Source organism: Spermophilus citellus (assembly GCF_964194105.1).
Source record: "Spermophilus citellus genome assembly, chromosome: 5".
Lineage (NCBI taxonomy): Eukaryota > Metazoa > Chordata > Mammalia > Rodentia > Sciuridae > Spermophilus > Spermophilus citellus.
The window spans coordinates 130,008,955-130,029,901 of NC_138186.1; the positions used below are offsets into that span (position 1 = coordinate 130,008,955).

At 36.4% G+C, this 20,947-nt stretch overlaps 1 protein-coding gene across 3 annotated transcripts; it reads left to right on the top strand.

Moving 5' to 3' along the window:
- The first annotated feature begins 1,607 nt into the window (after positions 1–1,607).
- On the top strand, positions 1,608–20,201 carry SMPDL3A (sphingomyelin phosphodiesterase acid like 3A). Of its 3 annotated transcripts, none has more exons than XM_081295267.1 (8): positions 1,608–1,788; positions 6,904–7,117; positions 8,622–8,766; positions 13,467–13,563; positions 15,446–15,615; positions 15,972–16,152; positions 17,744–17,868; positions 19,574–20,201. In XM_081295267.1, exons 1-8 carry the CDS (start codon positions 1,692–1,694, stop codon positions 19,889–19,891), a joined length of 1,347 nt encoding a protein of 448 aa, XP_081151393.1. In that variant the 5' UTR covers positions 1,608–1,691; the 3' UTR covers positions 19,892–20,201. The 3 variants fall into 3 exon arrangements, with proteins under 3 accessions (XP_081151393.1, XP_081151394.1, XP_081151392.1); XM_081295268.1 differs by having other exon boundaries at positions 1,690–1,810; XM_081295266.1 differs by lacking the exon at positions 1,608–1,788 and adding an exon at positions 1,817–2,056.
- Positions 20,202–20,947: the final 746 nt, after the last annotated feature.

Below are 20,947 nucleotides of genomic sequence, written 5' to 3' on the forward strand. Positions count from 1 at the left end.
TCAGCCTCCGGAGCCTCTGGGATTATAGGCATGCACCACTGGGCCTGGCTTGCTTCCCAATTTTTTACAGGGTAGTTGCAAATTCTTTTCCTTCAAGCCAAATTCTTTCATAGTAATCTGTTAATATGCTAATGTCTCTGGTTTATTGACCACTGTTCCCTTACACTTAAGATAGTTAGAGGAAAGGAAAACAAGCCAAGACCAAAGGTAATTTGACCAACAGGCTTGGGAAGAATATTTCTGAAATTCTGTCTCAAAGATATAAACTAGTTTAAAAGTTATTTTGTGAAGCCCAATCATGCCACTGGCAGCCAGTATCCAGAAGATTCTGCTCTTTTCTCACGTTTTCCCTCCCCCAAGTTCGAACACATACCTGGGAAATGGAGAAATACAAATATAGGCCTAAGCTTGAGGAGCACTGCCAGGAATGTTGGGACACTATAGCGGCCTGCTTTAGAGTAAATAAGAAAACGAAAGAAAGTAACACTTCTACTTTTTTAATTTTAATATCTTTTTAGGGGTGCAAGCATTTTCTAGGTTTCAAAATAGGTAAGACTTACTTTATGTTTACTAACTGAACTATTTCACAACCAATTTACTTCAAGTACAGTTAAAAAATTGAAGAACATGAGAAAAAAAATCAATATTTTTATAATTTTCCCTTTTCCTATCTTTAAAAAAAAAGGTATTCTCTCAAATTCACCAGTTTTTTTTTTTTTTTTTTTTCCTTTTTCCTGCCCCACTTTCCCTCATACTCCACAGGATGAGAACTGAAAAACTGCAAGGACCATTTTATCTGCCATTGGAAAGCACTGTTTTTTTAATCATCTGGAAGCTGAGGCTGGGTTTCGGCTGCCCTGGCCAAACTTAAAATTGTGAAATGAGGTGCTCTGGTTCCCATTTCAAGCCGGAGACACACTTTCATTAAACTACACAGGATGCAAAATAAGATTTTCTCTGATGGGAAACAAATACACTGTACAATATTTTTTTATGAGGTTAGTAATTCTTATGGTATTTTCCTATCCAAAGAAATTCCATGACTTATAACTATTAGCATTATCTTAGAGAGATCAGCACCCTCATAAATGGTAAGAGAAAGAGCACAGGATATGTGCCTCAACACAGTTGGCAGATTCTGACTTCTTTGCGAAAGTGTCTTAAACAATTTCTTGGAAGTGTAAAATCAGCTGCCTCTATTCATTCTTTCCATACATCTCCAGAATTCATACAGCATGATTCAGAGACAATGGTGTCAGTTGTAATACATACATACATACATACATACATTAATTTCCAACAGAATGGAAAGGTGTTGGGATTGGCCTAAATGGGAAAAAAAATACATACATACACACATACAATACAACCTGGAGCCTTTGAGCAGTGGTTTTCAAGCATCACTGACAATTAATTATCACCTGGAAGGCATGTGAAAACAGGCTTTGCTGGGCTCCCCTCCCAGAGTTTCTGATTCTTTAAGTCTGGGGTGAGGCCTGGGAATTTGCCTTTCTAATTAGAGTTCTCAGGTGCTACTACTCATCCTGCTGACTCAGAAACTGGACTTTGAGAACTACTGCGCCATCCCAAACTTCTGTTGGCCTAGATTGATCAAAGCACAGTTCCTTGCTCACTGCAAGGCCTTTGCTAAGCAGCGTCCTCTATTTAGGGCCTGATGGCATTTGAGGAAGATGATGTGTGTGGGGTTGGCCCAAGAGCATTCTTTCCCAGACCAGTCACTGACGCTAAGAAACCGGAAGGCTCCTAATCACAACACAGCAGCTGAAGGTCAGGAGACCCGACTCCTTGGGTAAATCTCTATGCACGTGATCGGCTGAGCGTCTACACCCGCGCCTTCTCTGCCTCCTCCCCACCCCCAGGCCTGCCGGTCCCAGTGGAACCGCAAGACAGGACAGCCTGAGCCTCCCGGGTCCTCGGCATGCCATGGCGCTGCTGGGCGCCTTCCTCTGCTGCGTGCTGGCCGCCTGGCACGGCCGCACGGGCCTCGGGCTGCCCCTGGCTCCCGCTGGCGGCGGGTGTCCCGCGGCGGCTGTGGGTGAGTCGTCAGGGAGCTGCGGAGGGCGCCGGGCCAAAGGGCTCCGCAAAGTCGGGAAAGTGAGCGCAGCAGCTGAGCGCTGTGCAGAGGCCCGGGCAACCTGGGTCCCGGCCCACCCGAGTCCCGGCCCGACGGCGCTGAGTGGGCCGCGGAGTGTACCAGGGCAGGGCACCGGGAGTGTGCCGGGAATCAGGTCACCCGCCGGCAACTCGAGGCAGGCGGGGAAATGTCCGCGCCGGCGGGGGCGCTCCCTCGGGCGCGCTGGGTTCCGCCCGCACGGCGTTTGTTTACATTCTGCCTCTCGGTGGCCGGGCCCCGGGGAAGGCTGGAAAAGTCAAGGGCCGTTGGTTGTCGGCCACCCCTAGAGTTCCTGAACAGCCCAGAGCGCAGGGGGCCACGCAGAAATGTCCCTCTCACTTCAGGGGTGTAAGTTTCAGTGGTATCTTCTGTCCTGCTCAGTGAGGTCGCTGGCTTTGTCTGCCATGCACTCAGCCAGAGAGCCACCACCCTCTCGGTGCTGCGCTCCCCCTTCCTTGGTCTACCAAAGAAGCGCTTGAAGGCCTTTCATTTCACCAGATGCCCACCAGGCTTCCTGCTGCAGGCCCGTTTTATTCATTTCCAACCAAGAATGAGGTGCCTGTTATAACAGGTTTCTCAAAGTGTGGCCCCCGAACAATAGCAGGAGTAGCAGCAGCACCTAAACTTTTTTGAAATGGAAAATTTCAGCCTCACGCCAGACTTCCTGAATCTGAAACTGCAACGCTGAGGCTCAACAGTGTTTAACAAACTCTTAAGGGGTTCTGATGACGCTATAGCCAGTCTAGACTAAATGAAGGGTGAGAGATTGTACAATGCCTTTTGAGCCTTCAGTTTCAAAAATCAAGGAAACTAACCTCCCTGACTCCCTTTTAAAATAATTGCTGTAGTGGGGGAGGGGGCGGGAAGAAAAAAAAATAGGTGTTCTGTTTGGGGATTAGCAGTCCCTGAGACTCAGAAGCAGGCTTAGTGCTCAGCATTCAGTCTTCCCCCTCTCTCTGTGTCACTCTTGCTTGCTCTCTCCACTCACTTACAGGATTTCAGGAACACTTTGGCTCTCGGGAAAGTGTCTTCTTTTTATCTCAAAGCCAAGTGCTATTGACTCTGCTGTCAGGCAGTTTGAAGTTAAGAACTGTAAATCGGTTTTTATGATTGACAAATGTTAGTTATAACCAGAAATCGTCCCCAAAATGTTGATGTATGATGATGACTTCTGCTTTTATTATTGCTGGAGTTGTGTTGTGTTATGTTAACTATGTGGCTATATGGGATTTTCAGATAAAATGTCTCAGGTTGAAATTATTGAACCCTACCAATGGTAAACTCACCTTTTGGTTTTAATGATTGATGCCCAGGGTCTCCATGAAAACTTTCTGGATAGGATGTGAAGCTTCTCTTCACTTCTTCCTGTTTTGGTAGGGAAGCTGCAGAGGAAGGGAAAGAGGTAAATGGATTCCAGAGGCCAGAGAAGTGTTGACTTAGGGTTTCACTGAGCGTGCAGTATTTTACATATTTTCTACTTGAGGTGGCCAAGTGTCCCCCTTTTACCTCTGAGCCCTCAGTGCTTAGATACCTCCACAGCTTCTACCATGCCTGTCTCCTGCTTGTTTTGTGTTTGTATGTCTAAATTCCCTGTCTCAGTTTCTACTCTGCTGGGTCTGTTTGGCCCCAACGCTTTTGATTTAGCAAACTGGGGCCTATTGGTGTATTTAGTAGATAGGAACTAACATTATAAACAATAAATGACCCCATGTCCCAAAATCTGAGCTAAGGTTCAGTGGGTTCTTTAGGATAAATGATACTGAAAGACTTGTATGATTTTGAACATTTTTCTAGATAACGTTGAATACACAACATACCCATACACACATAATTTTTGGATATTTTTTTTTTAAGCACTCTGGACTTTGAACCTGGGAACTGGGATGGGTGTGTGCGTGGGCTCTGTCACAGGCCAAGTCCATGTCTTTAGATAGACATACATACATACAGACACACACAGACACACACACATAAACAGCACATTTTAAATACAATTCATTGGGGGTTCCCTAATTAATCCAGAGTTCATTATGCATAAATCTCAGATTAAGAACTTGTCAGAGTTTTTGGCTTCTATTTAAAGATTTCCTTTAGTCAATCTAAATAATTAGCCCCTCATTTATCTGTCTGGCAATGCCATGTAGTAGAAAGAGCAGTGGAGTCTGGGGAGTTTGGCTACAGTTCAGCTTTCATTACTGAATCGTCATGTGATCTTGAGTTAATCCCCCAAATTGGCCTTGACCTAAAATGTCATCATATATAAAGAATATTTATTGAGGGTCTCTGTTGGTCAAACATACTCTAGATGCTGGAGGTATATAAACTAGGTACTAGATTACATTGAAAGAATGTTCTCTTACTGCATTTTAAGTCTTGGGTTACACAAATTTAGTAAATTAATTTTCTTGTGGGACTTACTCTTCATAGTATCTCATACATAGATGCCATTGCCTATTTTTGTGTGAGGCAAGTGAGAGGATATTTGACTGAACACACACAGGGAGGCTGTGCCTGCAGTTCTGAAGGGCAGCAGCAACACTGGGTGGGATTCCGGAATTCATGTGGCAGCTCTGTTGTGTAAGATCTATGTGACTGGATTTAATATCTATGTACTTTAGTTCCCTATCTGTAAAATGCAGAAGAATAAAGGATTAATGTATGTAAAGTATTAAAAAGCATAAACATGTGAGAAACATAATAAGTACTCCATAATTTTTAACTTACTTGCCAACAGGGAAGTTCAATTTTAAATTAAAGTTTTGGAATTATAAAGTAATAACAGTCAAACTAAAGGTGGTACTTACTAGGTGCCATGCGCCTCCTAAGGGCTTTCCTGCTATGGAGTCACTCAACCCTCACAGCGACACTATTATTATTCCCACTTTACAAATGAAACCAGTTAAGGTCACTCAACCAAATTAGTAGGTGGTGAAGATTGGTGTTGGAAGGCAGGTGATCTGACCCATGCTTTAGCTCTTGTGTACAGTTTGCTATTCCTTAATATTCTACAAATAATACAAATACATGTTTACACAAGAGTGAGATGTCCAAGGAAAGGCAGCCTCTAGTATGATTGTGACCGCTTTGTCATCTCTACTTTGTGTACAGGATAAAGCAAATCTAAACTGGAAATATAGGGTAAGGTATTTTCTGCATTATGGAATAAAATCAATTACTCAGCAGATATTTTCAAATGGTGACTAAGTACTGAGTAATTGACCATAAGGACTATTTTATGTCTGTGTTCATCTAGATCTGTTGTCTGGCACTTCTTAGGTGTGAATTTGTGTTATGAAATTATAATAATAACATTGTCAGGAAACAACCAAAAAGATTACTCATACTTTCCATCTTAAAAAAATCAAATTTTCACTTCATTTTTCCAGCTTTGGGCTGTATTAAGTTATGTTTATATAAATAAAGGCTTACATTTTTTTTTTTTTTGCTCTGACACTTCTGTTGCGTTTCTGATATAAATTAATTGGAATCATAGTGAACTCAAAATCCTATGTTCTCATGTGTGTTGAAGGTTTGTTTTGAAAGTCATTTTAAAAGCAAATTTAAAAACAATCTGAGGAAAAAGTGCACGGAATATGCTTAGTAAAAAAGTATAGAGATTAGATCAAAGTAAAGGAAATGTTTTCTTTTGCAACTCTGGAAATTAGTTATTGTCCTGAAGGTGTTTGTATTTACCCAAACTGGGGGAAACCATGGCCATTAAAGCTGCCTATTAATCATAGGCAGATTTAAATGTATAATAAAGTGTCAAAAAAACCTCTCAATGTTAAAGCAAGTTAAAAAATAAACATAAGAAAGCAGAAATGAATTTATAATTTAATTATATAGATGCAAGGTTGGGGGCCCTTCAAATGAGGGTTCAGATTAACTGTATGTACTTGAGCAAGTTTCTGGTACATGATTTCCTAGGTGATAGAATACTTTTGAGAATGAAATAACTTAGTATATTTAAATTTCTTATCACAGTGCCTAGCACATATTAAATAATAAAATGAGGTAACTACTATGACTATTTTTTTTAGTGTGTCCTTCAAGGAAGTAACCTTTCTTAAGATGTTTTTCAAACAGGCATGTTATTAAATGGATTTGGCTTCTCCCTGAAAACCCAATGGGAACATTGTCTTTAACAACTGCTTCCTGTAATACTATAAATGTTTTGTACAAGTATATAATAGAAGGTGTACCTCTATTAAATAGCTTTTAAGAATCTGTGGGAATTCCCGCTTGGGGCATATGACTATGGTTAAAGATTTATGCTCTTTCCTTTAATGTTGAGAAGAAAGTTATATAAAAAATTAACTGAGGAATACCTTTCTTCATTCTGCAGTTAACCTATTCATGTAACTGAGAAATCACATATTTCAGTGTCAGTTTTTTTGCAAAATGAATGTAAATAATTTCCCAAACCTTGAATTCTGTAAGGAGACATGCTATTAAGACACAGTATGATATTATCATTGACCTCTCAGAAGGATGTCCCCCAAAATTTCATTAGGCAAATTCTTCTTTGTTAGTAGTTGTGCTAATAAGCTCATTAGTTCTGACATATGTAAGTGGGATATTCATCCTGTGTTCTTTGAATATTCATCTTCTCACAGGAAAGGATTGTATTTAACTTCATGGTATAAGGACATTTAAATTATTAAATCTTTTCTCATCATAGGGAGGGAAAACTGTTTCTAGTCTTAATGTAAATATTTGTATTTATCCAAAAGAAAAGTATTTATCAGCATTTCTTTTCTGATCAACAGGACAGTTCTGGCATGTGACTGATTTACACTTAGATCCTAGTTACCACATCACAGATGACCACACCAAAGTGTGCTCTTCATCCAAAGGGGCAAATGCCTCCAACCCTGGCCCTTTTGGAGATGTTCTGTGCGATTCTCCATATCAACTTATTTTGTCAGCATTTGATTTTATTAAGAATTCAGGACAAGAAGCATCTTTCATGATATGGACGGGGTAAGTGAGCATATAAATATAATTAATTCCTTAGTACTTAACTATAGTATCCTAAACTTCGTATGAATATTGACGTTTATAAGAATAATAATTGTTTTAAGAACCATTTTAGTTAAAAAATACTAGATCAAATTAGTCAACATTATTAGAGATAAAACTATTTTTGAAGTCCTGTTTTCTTTTTAATAATACATACTTTAGAAGTATGTCAATGTTGACAAACAGATGATTCCATAAACATCACACCTGCATGAATATTTTAAAGTATTAATTAATGTGATTATTGGTCTTGATTAAATAATCGAGGAAAAAAGGCAACATGGGAATTAACATGTTGCCGCAGTCTGGCTGGGCACAGAATCACGAGCCACTCACAGCTTTGTAGATTCAAACAGCAATTCTTTATTCCCGAACTCACACCGGCCTCTACACACACGTTCTGGGGAAATCCAAGTTCTGTCCCAAATACTTTCTCAATTCCACGAGAACTCAATGGGAACTCAGGCAGCAGGATACGCCCTATTCCCAGCAGCAATAACCTTAAACCTGGAACTGCCTTAAATCCAGATTGTCCTAAACCCGGAACGCCCTAAACCCAAATTATCCTAAACTGGGATACTTCCTAAAACCTGCAGGATACACCCTAAACCTGGATCCACCCTCGTCCTTGAGCAGGGTCACCTTTCTCAAACACACATGCAACGTCACAGTGAATTTCCAAGGCAAGTCCATTTAACATGGGGTACGCTGGCAAGGAAATTTCGATGCGTCATTCCTATTTGGCAATGGCCCTCAGCAACATGTGATGATAATTTTGTCAAGTCTCATTTTCTGCTGGAACAATTAGGTAGTTCCATCCATTATAACAGAATGAAGAGGCCTAGATTTCTAGTACCTTGAATAATCCTTGTAGTGTGTTTGCTTTGTTCTGGGGACTGTTTTAATTAATTTATACATTGCAACTTATTTAATTTTTACAGTAGGTCTCATTTATTCCCTTTTTACAGTTAAGAAAATGAAGGCACTGAGCATCTAAATACCTTGCCCAAGTGTACACATCCAGGCCATTTGGCTCCAGAATGTGTGCTTTACAAATACTACAGTTTTTTTTCCCTCTCACATTACGTTCTTGTTATTTTTCTTTTTCTTTTTTAATAGGATTCTCCGTGGGGAAGAGGTAGGTGATGAGTAGTTTATCAACTCACTCTCTCTCTCTCTTTTCTTTTCTTTCTTTCTTTTTTTATTTTTTTTTGTTGAGATGGGATCTTGCTATATTGCTCAGGCTAGGCTTAAGCTCCTGGCTTACATACATAATGTTCTTGTTTCAATTTTCTGAGTAGCTTGGATACAGGTGCTTGCCACCTAAAACCTCACCTGACATTAACTCTTTAACTGTAGTCTGCTTTTTAAAAGTGGAAGTCTGCAGTGATGGGTATAGTTGCATAAGTCTCATGACTCTTAACAAAGATGGATTTTGTTCTTTACCATTCTTTCTCCTTTTCAGGGATAGTCCACCTCATGTTCCAGTACCTGAGCTCTCAACAGACACTGTTATCAAGGTGATCTCTAATATGACAATGACCATCCAGAGTCTCTTTCCAAATCTCCAAGTTTTTCCTGCTCTGGGCAATCACGACTACTGGCCACAGGTAAGTGTGACATCAATTTCCAGAAATGCTTAGAAAATTTTTCCCATCCCTAGTATCAAAATTATGACAATAGCTAGCTAGGAGTAGGGAGCAGGAATGGGTCTTATGGAAGCAGAATGTGTTCTTTGTGATAAACGTCAAAGAAAGCAGGACAAATGCTTTGGGGACTTTAAAAGGATATTTTAAATAATTCATAGAAAGTTATGTCAATAGTGAGTTTTTCAGAAGCAAATTACCCAGTATGTAGATAATTAATTCCTATCTATCTGGTTTGTAGATAATTAACCCCTGTTTTCCTTTACAATTCTCTAGTTTCTCCATTTTTTGGAATAATTTTCTTGTTCATTTGCATTCCCATGGCAGAGTTAGAAAAGAAGATTAATGTTGTCACATATTTGTATTTTTCAGAATTTCTATTAGGCATATAGAGATCTATACTCTCTGATTGTGATTAAAAACAAAAAAAACATAAAATGCTATTAACAATCAAAAAGGGAGATCTAATGTTCAAATCCATTTTATCTAATTAAGATGTGATTCACAACAGAAACCATGTTAGATTATTTATTGCCTAATGTAGCCCTGGCCCCACCACTCAGTGTGGCCATTTGTTAAGGTACCTGTGCATAACAGCTTGTGGTTACAAGGTCCTGTTAGAGTATTGTAGAATTGTAGATTTGTGTAGATGTAAGATGTCTCAGAGATTACTGTTTAGTTAAGGGCTTGGCAAACTGGCCTGTGATTCAGATTTGGTTCATTGTATGTATTTTACTGGAACACACTATGTTTCCATTCTTTCTCTCTTTTTAAAAAATTGTCTGTGGTTGCTTTTGTGCTATATCAGCAGAACAGAATGGTTGTCACAGACAACATATTAACCATAAGCCTGGTGGATATACTGTCCTTTCCTTTATAATAGTGTGCTGATTCTATAAGTGGATCAACTCTCCATTTATAGATAAGAAAACTGAGGCCCAGAAATGTGGAGTTGCTTTTCTGAGTGCTCACAAGCACTTAGTTGCGGATCCCAAGATCTGGATCTTTTTATCCCTGTCCAGTGTCTGTTTGGAGCCACATCCTTTCATATATCCCTTGTTCTTGCCAGACTGACATATTCAGCACTTCCTAAATGTGATTTACTTTGTCCACATTTCTCCCTCTACTTAGAATATCTTTTCCGGGCTGGGGATGTGGCTCAAGCGGTAGCGCGCTCGCCTGGCATGCGTGCGGCCCGGGTTCGATCCTCAGCACCACATACCAACAAAGATGTTGTGTCCGCCGAGAACTAAAAAATAGATATTAAAAATTCTTTAAAAAAAAAAAAAAAAAAAAAAAAAAGAATATCTTTTCCATCTGTGTCAGTGGATAGCAAGTGGAAGTTTTGATTAATTTAGCTATCTAAACTGAGTAGAGTGATTTTGAAAAGTTGTATTATTGGACAAACTTTATTTTCAAGTGACATCTTGGTTTCGGCCTGCAATCTTGAGCTAACAGTATGTGAGTCTTTGTGAACCAGCCTCTCAGCCAGTGGTCAACTTTTATTACTATTGGAATGTTAAAACTACACAGCATAGGAGCTTGAGGACAAATAATGTGCAGGAGCCTGAAGTTACAAACATTGTTTTTATATGCCTTAGGTGACAGGTACACTGGAAAATAGGGAGTTCAGATAATATTCACTAGAATTTAAATCTCTATCCTACCCTGCTTCTAAGAGCTTGACCTTGCATAATTCACATAATATCCCTCATCACTAGGTCACTCATTTGCAAATAGGAGAGAGAATACTTGCCTTGCAAAGTTTTTCTGAGAATTAGTGATACATATGAAAAGAAAGCAGCTTACTTCCTGGGACATAAGTGAGGTGGTGGTTTTTGTAGCACTGAGGAGTGGAACAGGATGAAATTTTTTTTTCTGACTCTGAAGATTGGTTTCATTTTATCTTTACCTCTGTCTTTTCATTAAGTCAAATTTTAAAATATTTCAAAGTTACAGATACTAACCTATGCAACTTATCCTATTATATGTACAACTAATATAAATTGGGCTGCACACATACCTTAAATAGTTTGTTTGTTTGTTTGTTTGTTTTTCACTTTCTAGCTTAGTTTTGGGGGGGAGGGAGGCAGTTGAACTCAGAGCTCTCTGGTCCCAAGCATGTGCTTTGTCACTGAGCTACAACAACAGATCCTAGCTTATGATTTTATATTTGAAAATATTTTTTTATAAAACTACCATCTTTCTACTTCACAGTTTTAGAAATATCAAATGTCACATGAAAGCCCCTCAATACATTTTCCCAAAGACTGACATCTGGGATCTAATTTTGAAGAATATGAAGAATAAATAAATTTGATAACTGTGATTTCTCCATGAAGATCCCATAAATCTTCACCATAGCTCCATAAACATGCATGCAGAGATGCATGTCCCACTCATTACATCAGAGGCAGTGGGCAACCCAGGGGTTCCTTCTGTTGCGGTCAGATCGTGGTCCCCATTTACTCCTATGCTGGCAAAACTGGTGGTATCAAGATTATCACTTCCCATTATGCCTCCTTTCTCTGTGGTTAGCAGTCAAAGTCCTATAGGATTGACAAGGTGGCACAGTTCAAGAGACAATTGGACCTATGAGGGATGGTGGGAAGACCTGGGAATTTATCAGCTGTCTTGATACATTATCTAGTTTGTCTGCTCACATTTCTTATATTTAAAATACAAAAATCTAGAGTGATTTTTATATATAGTCAGTCCTATGTAAATATAGCTCTGCATGCTCAGATTAAACCAATTCTCAGAAAATATTTAAAAGAAATACTTTTATACTGAACATGTACATACATTTTTCTTGCCATTATTCACTGGACAGCATAGAATAATGGCTATTTACATGACATTTAGATTGGGTTAATTGTAGCCCTGATGTAGCCTTGGCCCCACCACTCAGTGGTCTGGATATTATTTAAAATATATATGGGGATGTGTGTAGGTTTTATGCAAATTCTATTCAATTTTATATATAGGATATATCTTAGGGGAATCCTGAAACCAATCCCCTGTGGTTACTGAAGGATGGCTATAATTTTAAGATTATCCACCATCATTCTATACTTTAGCAGTCATCCCAAAATAAACCAATGTCCAATACTTCATGGATTTATATTATTATTAATATCATCATTATTGTTATTACCAATTTCAACTCAGAATGTAGTTTGGCAGAAGCTGTGTGTAATTCTCAGGTAGTTGACCCTGATCTCTTAAACAAACTTAAAATATGCTTTGAAAAATTGTCTCCAGTTAAAACAAATCATTTGATTATTACATGTCCTGAATTAGCCTGAAAAATAACCAAGTATTTTGATCAATTTTTGTATTGGTTCATCATATATATATATATATATAAAACAGTAGAGTGTGTTTTGACATAATTATAAATGCATGGAATATAATATGTATGCTCCAATTAAGTCCTCAATACTTACCATCCCTTTCCTCCTCCTTCTACCCACAATTTCCTTTCCTCTACTCTAAATATATATATATAAATATATATATAAAATTTTAGTGTCTTGTGGATATACATAATTGTGAGATTTATTCTAGTATATTCCTATGTGAACATTGGAAAGTTAGGTCAGATTTATTCCATTATTTTTCCCTTATCACATCCCTCCTCCCTCCCTCTCAATCCCCTTCTTCTACTCCCCTGTTGATTCATGTTGACAAGAGACTCCTCTAAGATATAGGTTTATTTAGGCTGTATATTCATGGAAATGATATGAATAAAGAAGAGGGCTCTAGTTTTTCAGATTTTTTTAAACATTAGAAATTATTATCCAATTTCACAAATGGTTTGTGATGTTTTATTCAGCACTTTTAAAAATATTTTCTTCTTAGAGTTTATGTCACTATTAATAATATTTCAGGAAAACAAAGGTACTTTATGATGATTTAAGAAAATTGATATAATAAAAAGACACTTGAAGATGAAATGCTTTATATTTTATAAAGTATTATTTTAAAAAATCAAAACATATTGATATAACTTAAATGACCATTAAGACACTTCTTCAAGTCAGAAACATGGTTGTAAATCTTTATTCAGTGAGCTGAGAACCTTCATAGTAGTTGTAGCATTCATAGGACTTCGTTAAAGTCTTAAATCATGTTTTTCTGGTTCCCACAGCATGCTAGACCAGGCCCTGCATGTTCAGGCTCCAACCTGTCTTCAGTATCTGTTTCATGAACACAACTCCCATGTCCATGCTATAGGCCCTGGCCGCATGAAAACAGGAGTTTTCTCTGTTTGTAGCACTGCTCTCTGTGCTTCTGGGTCCTTTTCTGAGCCATTTCTTTTGTTTTGGTGGCCTTTCTTGTCAACCTGATGAAGTTACCATGCAAAACTGGGTGTGATTGCTCTCTTTGCACTCCTCTCTAACTTGATTAACCCTGCTTCTCTGCTCCCAGGACCTCTGTGGTAGCACAATGTCTCATGGTTGATTACGTTTGGCTCTCCTCCCCCAACTAAGTTATCAATTTCTTGAAGACGTCATCTATCTAGTGTTCAGCCTGTGTCTACAGATGCCTGACACAGTAGTCAACACTCAAGTAATATATAAATTAACTAATCCTTTAAAGCTTAATTAATTAATTAATATCTTTGAAGTTTCAATGTGGATCATATTGTTTGTGACCAGGATCAGCTGCCTATAGTCACCAGTGAAGTGTACAATGCAGTGTCCAACCTCTGGAAACCATGGCTAGATGAAGAAGCTATTAGTACTTTAAGGAAAGGTAAATGAAAAATTATCCCCATTTTACCTACTTTTTTATTCATGTTGTTTAGAATTAAGTCTTGAGTGTTTTCTTGGATGAGCCAAGGATGGTGAGTGTAAGTTGCCATGCGAACCTGTTTATGTTATAGGGAACTCCATCCCTTCCTTTCCACCCTCAATCAGGATGCTCCATGTGAAGCAAAAGCTGAACTTCAAATTAGAATGTGAATAAGTATATGTTTTCAATTGGAAAATTGATTGAGAAGAGAGAAAGGATGCTAACGTTTATCCAGCAAGCATATTTTACAATGCTAACAGTTGGCAAAGTGAGAATAACTAAGCTTTTCACATGGACCTTGAGGTGCTTGGAAAAGTCATGTAGAGCAAGTGCCTGGTGAGGCCTTCCTGGGTGTTGTCTGAAGGTCCCTTCTCCAGTGGCTCCCAACACACGAGGATGTAAACTCTGATGTTTTCTCAACTTCACTGCTGTGGTGATCTGTGAAACTTAACTTTTAGTCTTTTAAATTTTTGAGACAATTATTAACTTAATGACTAGACTTCTCTCAGTTCAAAGTCTGTCTTTCACTATTTTCTTTAAACCTTTTGCCATTATTTTCTTACTGTTGTTTTTGGTAATGCTCAACCAATCACAGTATGTATGACTTAGAGTCCTGTTATCTTAGAATTAGGCCAGGACCTTATTCATCTGGGGAACAGTATCTAGTCCTATCCTCCCAAACCTGAAACACCCATGGAGAGCTTGTGTATATTGAAAGAAGAGCCATAAAAATAATCAAGATTCCTAAAGAGATGTTCTAGATTATAAAGAGGCTCAGCTCAACACAATGAGAGGAAGGCACAAAAGAGCTGACGTGGAATGCTGGTCCTAAGAAAGAGCCATATGAGTTGTACAATGATATCCACTTCAACCATGATTATGTAACTTCCACTTAAAGATTAGAGTTGAAAATCATAAAAGGCTTTCAGTGAAAGTCTTAAAAGCAAAAGTGATTTGAAGGAACTCAAAGTTTATCATACTAAGAGTCCCAAGTGAGAACTGCTGTCATCTTCTACTACTAGGAAATAAGGGACAGCTTTTCAAAAACAACCCTGCTACTACCATAGTAAAAATTATAAAGTGTTCTGGCTACAGAGAAAAATAAATTAAAGAAGTAGCAATCAGTCATTGAAAGTTTGAGAGTGGGCAAAGAAAGCTCGCCCAAGCTCTTACTATCTAACTCTGGAAGCACCAATGCAGCAGACCCATGGGTTCAGAGGCCTGAATGGGATCAGACTTTTAAGTCCTCTCCTCCACTGGGGACTGTAACACCTCTGGTTTATCTGACATTTTTTTTTTTTTTAGTAGTCTCTAGCAAGATCTCTGTATATTCACATTATTTAGATTTTATTCTTCATTTATTTATTTATTTATTTATTTATTTATTTTAATTTAGTTTGTTTCTCCATGATTAGCTCCCCCCGCCCTCTGTCATTACCGAGGCACTTCCCACTGATGGTTTTGGTTGTTGTTTTTCATTTCTTCCTTGTGTAGTGTTTTGCTCAAGACGCTTTGCAATGCTGGTTTTCTGGCTGCAAATTCTTTTAGCTTTTCACGATTGTTCATTTTAACTCCTCCATCCTATTCAATCAGGGGTTGATATATAACTCTTTCTTTTATAAAATTCAGTCTTATTAATTAATGCCCAAACATTTAATTATTTTTTTCATCTGAATATTGGCTGCAATTGTTGTATCCTCAGTATGTATACACTGAGCCTGGCACATACCAGGTTTTCAAGAAATGTTTGTTAAATTGATTGTTATTTAAAGAGTGAGAGACAGGTCTAAGCTTCCTGATATATATGCATTTCTAAGATGTATTTTTTAAATTGTTTTTACAGGTGGTTTTTATTCACAGAAAGTCACAAGTAATCCAAACCTTAGGATCATCAGTCTAAACACAAACTTGTACTATGGTCCAAATGTCATGACCCTGAACAAGACTGACCCAGCAAATCAATTTGAATGGCTAGAAGATACTCTGAACAGCTCTCAGCAAAATAAGGAAAAGGTAGATCCCATAGACTCAAATCATGGATAAACAGAAGGCTAAATTTGTTTATTTATTGACTTGACCAGACACAGATATTAAGGATGATATTAAAATTTAAAGATTTAAAAAATTAAGATCAAGGTCATAGTTACTATATATTATCAACAGTGTAGTATAAATGAGACAAGTGCAGATGTAGTGAACTTAATAGTTTCATAATTTTCTCTCTCTTTTGTCATAAATAGGAGAGTTGGTATATTTGATTTCTGAATTTTAATTAATATACTTTCAATGTTGGGTATCCAAATATCATTTAGTTATGATAAATGTGCAAAAAAAGTCTCATAAGGCCTTTCATGTATTTCTTTTTCCAGGTGTACATCATTGCACATATTCCAGTAGGATATCTGCCTTTTTCGAGTGGTATCACAGCAATGAGACAATACTACAATGAGAAATTGATAGATATTTTTAGAAGATATAGCAATATCATTGCAGGACAATTCTATGGACATAATCACAAAGACAGCCTTATGGTTCTCTCAGATAAAAAAGGTAGTGTGACATTCTGTTTGCAGTTTTGTTTTTTTTTCTTTAATTTGGTACCAGGAGTTGAACTCAGGATGGTTAACCACTTAGCCACATCCCAGCCCTTTTTATTTTTTATTTTGAGACAGGGTCTTGCTAAATTGCTTAGGACCTCATTAAGTTGCTGAGGCTGGCTTTGTGATCCTTCTGTTTCAGCCTGTGGAATCATGGGGATTCCAGGTATGCACTACTGTACCTGGCTGCATCTGATCAGTAAAGATACTGGAGTAAAGCAGTGACTATCCAGTAAATTTACTGATTCAGGAACTCAGAATCTTTGATTAAAAAAACCTGTCAGCACTGGCCTTTTGTGAATACCTTTAATGGTTATATGATGAATGTCCAAATCAAAAGACTAGGCCTGTAATTAGATTTCTGCACTATAAGCTCCTATTAGATGCACAGAGCCAGCATCATTTGTTTGATGTCCACATAAAAATACCTGAAATGCTTAGCTCACTCCAATTTTCTTTCAGATACCTGAGTTTAGGAAGATATTACTGTTATTACTTACCTCAATTTCTTTTTATATGACAAGTTATTTTTTTAACTTGTCATATAAAAAGAAATTGAGGTAAATTTCTCTTTTTCATAATTTAAAAAGCTGAGCACAATTTACACAATGACTTACCTGTAGGTGCTTAACTGCTATTCTTGCTTATTCAGCAGTAAAAGAAAAGGAAAGGAAAGAAGCCCTAGCAGGACACTGAGAGTTAAAACATCAGAGTTTGGATTTTATGCTAGACCGAAGGAAAATCAATGTGCATTTTCTTTCATTATTGGGGAACAATTTTCAAATGTTTACCTCTCATCTAAAATGAGTTAGCTTGGTAAAAATGACTACTTTCTAGCATTTGAGAAAAGTTTTTCACTCAGAAAAAAATTTACTTTTATAACAGATAATCAAACATTGTGACACTTTAGTCAAATTCTTAGTATATAAATAGTGGTATATGGTTTTAGGTAGAGGTACAGAATGAACTAGTTCAAAACTTTTTGTGTGTGTTCCTATGATAGACTTGAACATTTTTTATTATGAAAATTTTCAAATATATAAAACAGTAGAGGGAATGATACAACAAACATCTATATTTATGATTTTATCATTCATATTCAACATCTATCAAGATTTTGCTACATTTGCTTTTTATATAAATCTGTACTGCATATATATATCCATATGCATACATACATGAATACATACATACATGTATGTGTGCATATGTACACGTCAGTGTTTAAAATGAAGTATTGAAAAGTGAAATCAAACATCAGATCTTATGTCAGCCCTATGTATTCCTGAATTCATTATAAAATATATGGAGAATTGATAGAACCATAATTATATAATCATATTATCAACATTAATTCTTTGGTATTGATATTATGAGTTTTTTGCTTTCTTAAAAGTGTCTCTATAATTGTTTCAAGTCAGGATTCATCAATGATCATACATCATTTGACTATTATGTCTGTTAATCTCTTAACCTGGAAGCTATTCCTATTTTTAATATAGTTAAGCTCAATTTAAAAGAAAATTTACATATTTTTTCTCCAGGAAGTCCAGTAAATTCTTTGTTTGTGGCTCCTGCTGTTACACCAGTAAAGGGTGTTTTAGAAAAAGAAACTAATAATCCTGGTGTCCGATTATTTCAGTATAAGCCTTGTGATTATACATTATTGGTAAGTTGGCATGATTTCAGAGTTGACCCCATATTTATGCATGTCTTTGCAATTTTCTTTATTTTAGTTGAATGATTATCAGCACAGCCTTGTGAGATGTATTTTATGCTGCAGTCTCATTTTATATTTTATATATATATATATATAATGTTTGGAATGTCTGTCAGCACTTTCTAAGTGTGGGCTGGTGAGGTTAGTCTTAGGGAACTATATCTGTCTCTCTAAGGACTTCACACTTATTGAAGAGTTCATTGGATAGTGCTTTATTTATGAACTTGGATACAAATTGAAATGTTTTGCTAAGCCATATTAATTACTCTTCCAAAGCATAACTATAAAGAAGAGTGTAGGCTCTGGGATCATATTCTTCTCTTGGGTTATATTACTGAACTTCTCTATGTTTTAGTTTATTTCTCCCTAAAGTGGGAATTAAATATGCCTGAATTTACTGAGTAGCTGTGAGGATTCCATGAACAAATCTATGTGAAGTACTTAGAGAGATGCTTAACTCATACTAAGTGCTCAATACATGTTTGCATCAAATCTTTGTAAAGAAAAAAATTCAAACTTGACATTAGCTTTTGAGACAAAAGTTCTCTGGAGCATATTCATGACTCTGCTTTAGAACAACATAGCACCAAAAGGCTGGCCATTTAGGTTATAGGTACTTAAGCTTGGGTAACTGTCCCTCTCTACAAATATAATTTGAAAGATTTTTCCACTAGTAAAGCAATTGTTTTTATAATTGCATTTTCCCTAAATAAATTAAAATAAGAGATAACTATGTTATTCCTTAGAATAACAAGGAAATAGGGCAACAAAAATCTGGTTTCATTCATATATGTTCGATTAAATTGAGAATAAAACAATGGATAAACTAATTCAAAGAAATTCTTTTACAACTGTTAGTTGCGTGCTTTTGGATCTGAACCTCAGATTTATACACATACCCATACATGTCTATGCATGTACATAGATGAATATATATGATATATATATATATATAATTTATGAATTATATGTGTGTGTATGTTTGTGTGTGTATACTGATATGCTGACATGGAATGATTCCCCTTAATTTGCATTACTTTTAAAAGTACAAAATACTTCATATAGTATGACTCCATTTTTTTGAGAAGTCAAAATAGACATATATTTTCTAAATATTTATTTTTGTTTTGTACATAAAGAATAGAACAACACTTGTACATTGCAGTGCTGGAAAACATTTAGCTATTGCTTCACTGGGGAAATTAGTGCCTTGATTTGTAGTGTTTGTTGATTTCTAAGATAGAAATACTCCTGTCGTGGACAATTTCAAGCTACCAAAGTGACATTGTCTGACTTTCCAATGTTTTTGAACACTTCAGTCAGCTTTTGTGAGCTGGCTCGAGCAGCCTCTAGCACACTACCATACTACACACAGCTGTTAGCAGTAGTCACCTTTGAGTTGTGTGAATTAAATGAAATTAAAAATTTTTATTTTTTACATCTCTCTTTATATTTTGGGTTATTTACTATTATATCCTTTTATAATTTCTAAAATTTAAAAAGTGATGACAGATTTTAGTGAGCATTTTCTTTAACACCAATTTTAATGACAACTTTAAAAATGTCACATAAATCTTAATAAGCACTCTTCATATTGTGTAATGCTTCATATGCCATAAAAATGAACCAAGTTTGTTACTGTCTTTAAATTTAGGATATGTTGCAGTATTATCTGAATCTGACAGATGCAAATCTAAAGGGAGATGCCAATTGGAAGCTGGAATATATCCTAACTCAGACCTATGACATTGAGGATTTGCAGCCCAAAAGTTTATATGGATTAGCTAAACAATTTGCAATCCCTGACAGTAAGCAGTTCATAAAATACTACAATTACTTCTTTGTGAATTATGACAGCAGTGCAATTTGTGATAAGAAATGTAAGGCCTTGCAAGTTTGTGCAATTATGAATCTTGATTATGTTTCCTATGTAGATTGCCTTAAGCAATATTATATAAAGTATGGCCACTAGAATTGTACAGTTTGTGTTCATAGAAAATAAAACATTTCTGTTTTTGAAATCAGTTGTGGGAATTGTTATGTAAATTGTTGTGAATTACTGAATGGGCAAACAGAATTATTGTTTTTGCTTTCTTTGTTGTGATTCTCATATGTAAATATCCATAACAACCTAATTTTATTTTATTAAATACATTTAAAGTGCACATTAATAGAGTGATATTTGGATGTAAATATCCTTTTTCCAGTTTGTATAATTATATCTAATTTATATTCTTGTTGAAATTGTCATTCATAAAATAAAGCAAATTACTTTTCTCTAAGCATGAAGTGTTTTTAATATGATTTTCAGTTTTAATTCACTTGTTAAAAACTCATATGTAAATTGAGGTTCAAACTGTTTTACATCTCATGTGTAAACTGATGCAAATATTGTTTTCCACGCACTGTCTACTCTTGGGAAAACACCAGTGTCTCATTAGAGCCATCTCTGCCCAACTTTCTTCATTCTGTGCTTTTGACTTTATGCAATAAACACAAAGCTGGGACTTCATTTGGCTAACAGTAGAGGTGACAGCTCTTTCTGAAACTTCTTGTTGAATAAAATCTGAGACTTGCTCTCATCATTAATTTCATCAGATGACAAAGTTGTGAGACAGTCCCCCTTAAAGGCGGTACCCTGGTGGTCCTCTAACTCTGGGAGCCACAATAAACTTTGTAAGAACTGAACCACTGCAAATATTCAGTTGGTCAGTTCTCTAAGGCCAACTTGGAAAATGGAATTCTCTATTGCTTGGCAACTTAGTTATAGAGGTAGGCTTAAGAGTTAAATCTCAAAAATAAATGCTAAGAGTCATGTATAAAACGTCTAGGATAGCATTGTTTAAATATAACAATAAACCAAACCTATAAATTATTTAAATATACATACATCAACAGGAAAATGAATAAATGGAATATGGTTTATTATGGAATATTATAGAGAAGTAAAAATGAATATGGATAGATGTTAAGCATAATGATGTTTTAAAATGGTAAATACAATACATAGTATTACCATTTAAATCAA

Excerpts from the sequence above, each read along its gene's own strand:
- SMPDL3A (XM_081295266.1), top strand. The coding sequence starts at position 1,945 with ATGGCGCTGCTGGGCGCCTTCCTCTGCTGCGTGCTGGCCGCCTGGCAC. Across the intron at positions 2,057-6,903 it reads GTGTCCCGCGGCGGCTGTGG|GACAGTTCTGGCATGTGACT; the intron begins GTGAGTCGTCAG and ends TCTGATCAACAG. Across the intron at positions 16,153-17,743 it reads GGTTCTCTCAGATAAAAAAG|GAAGTCCAGTAAATTCTTTG; the intron begins GTAGTGTGACAT and ends TTTTTTCTCCAG.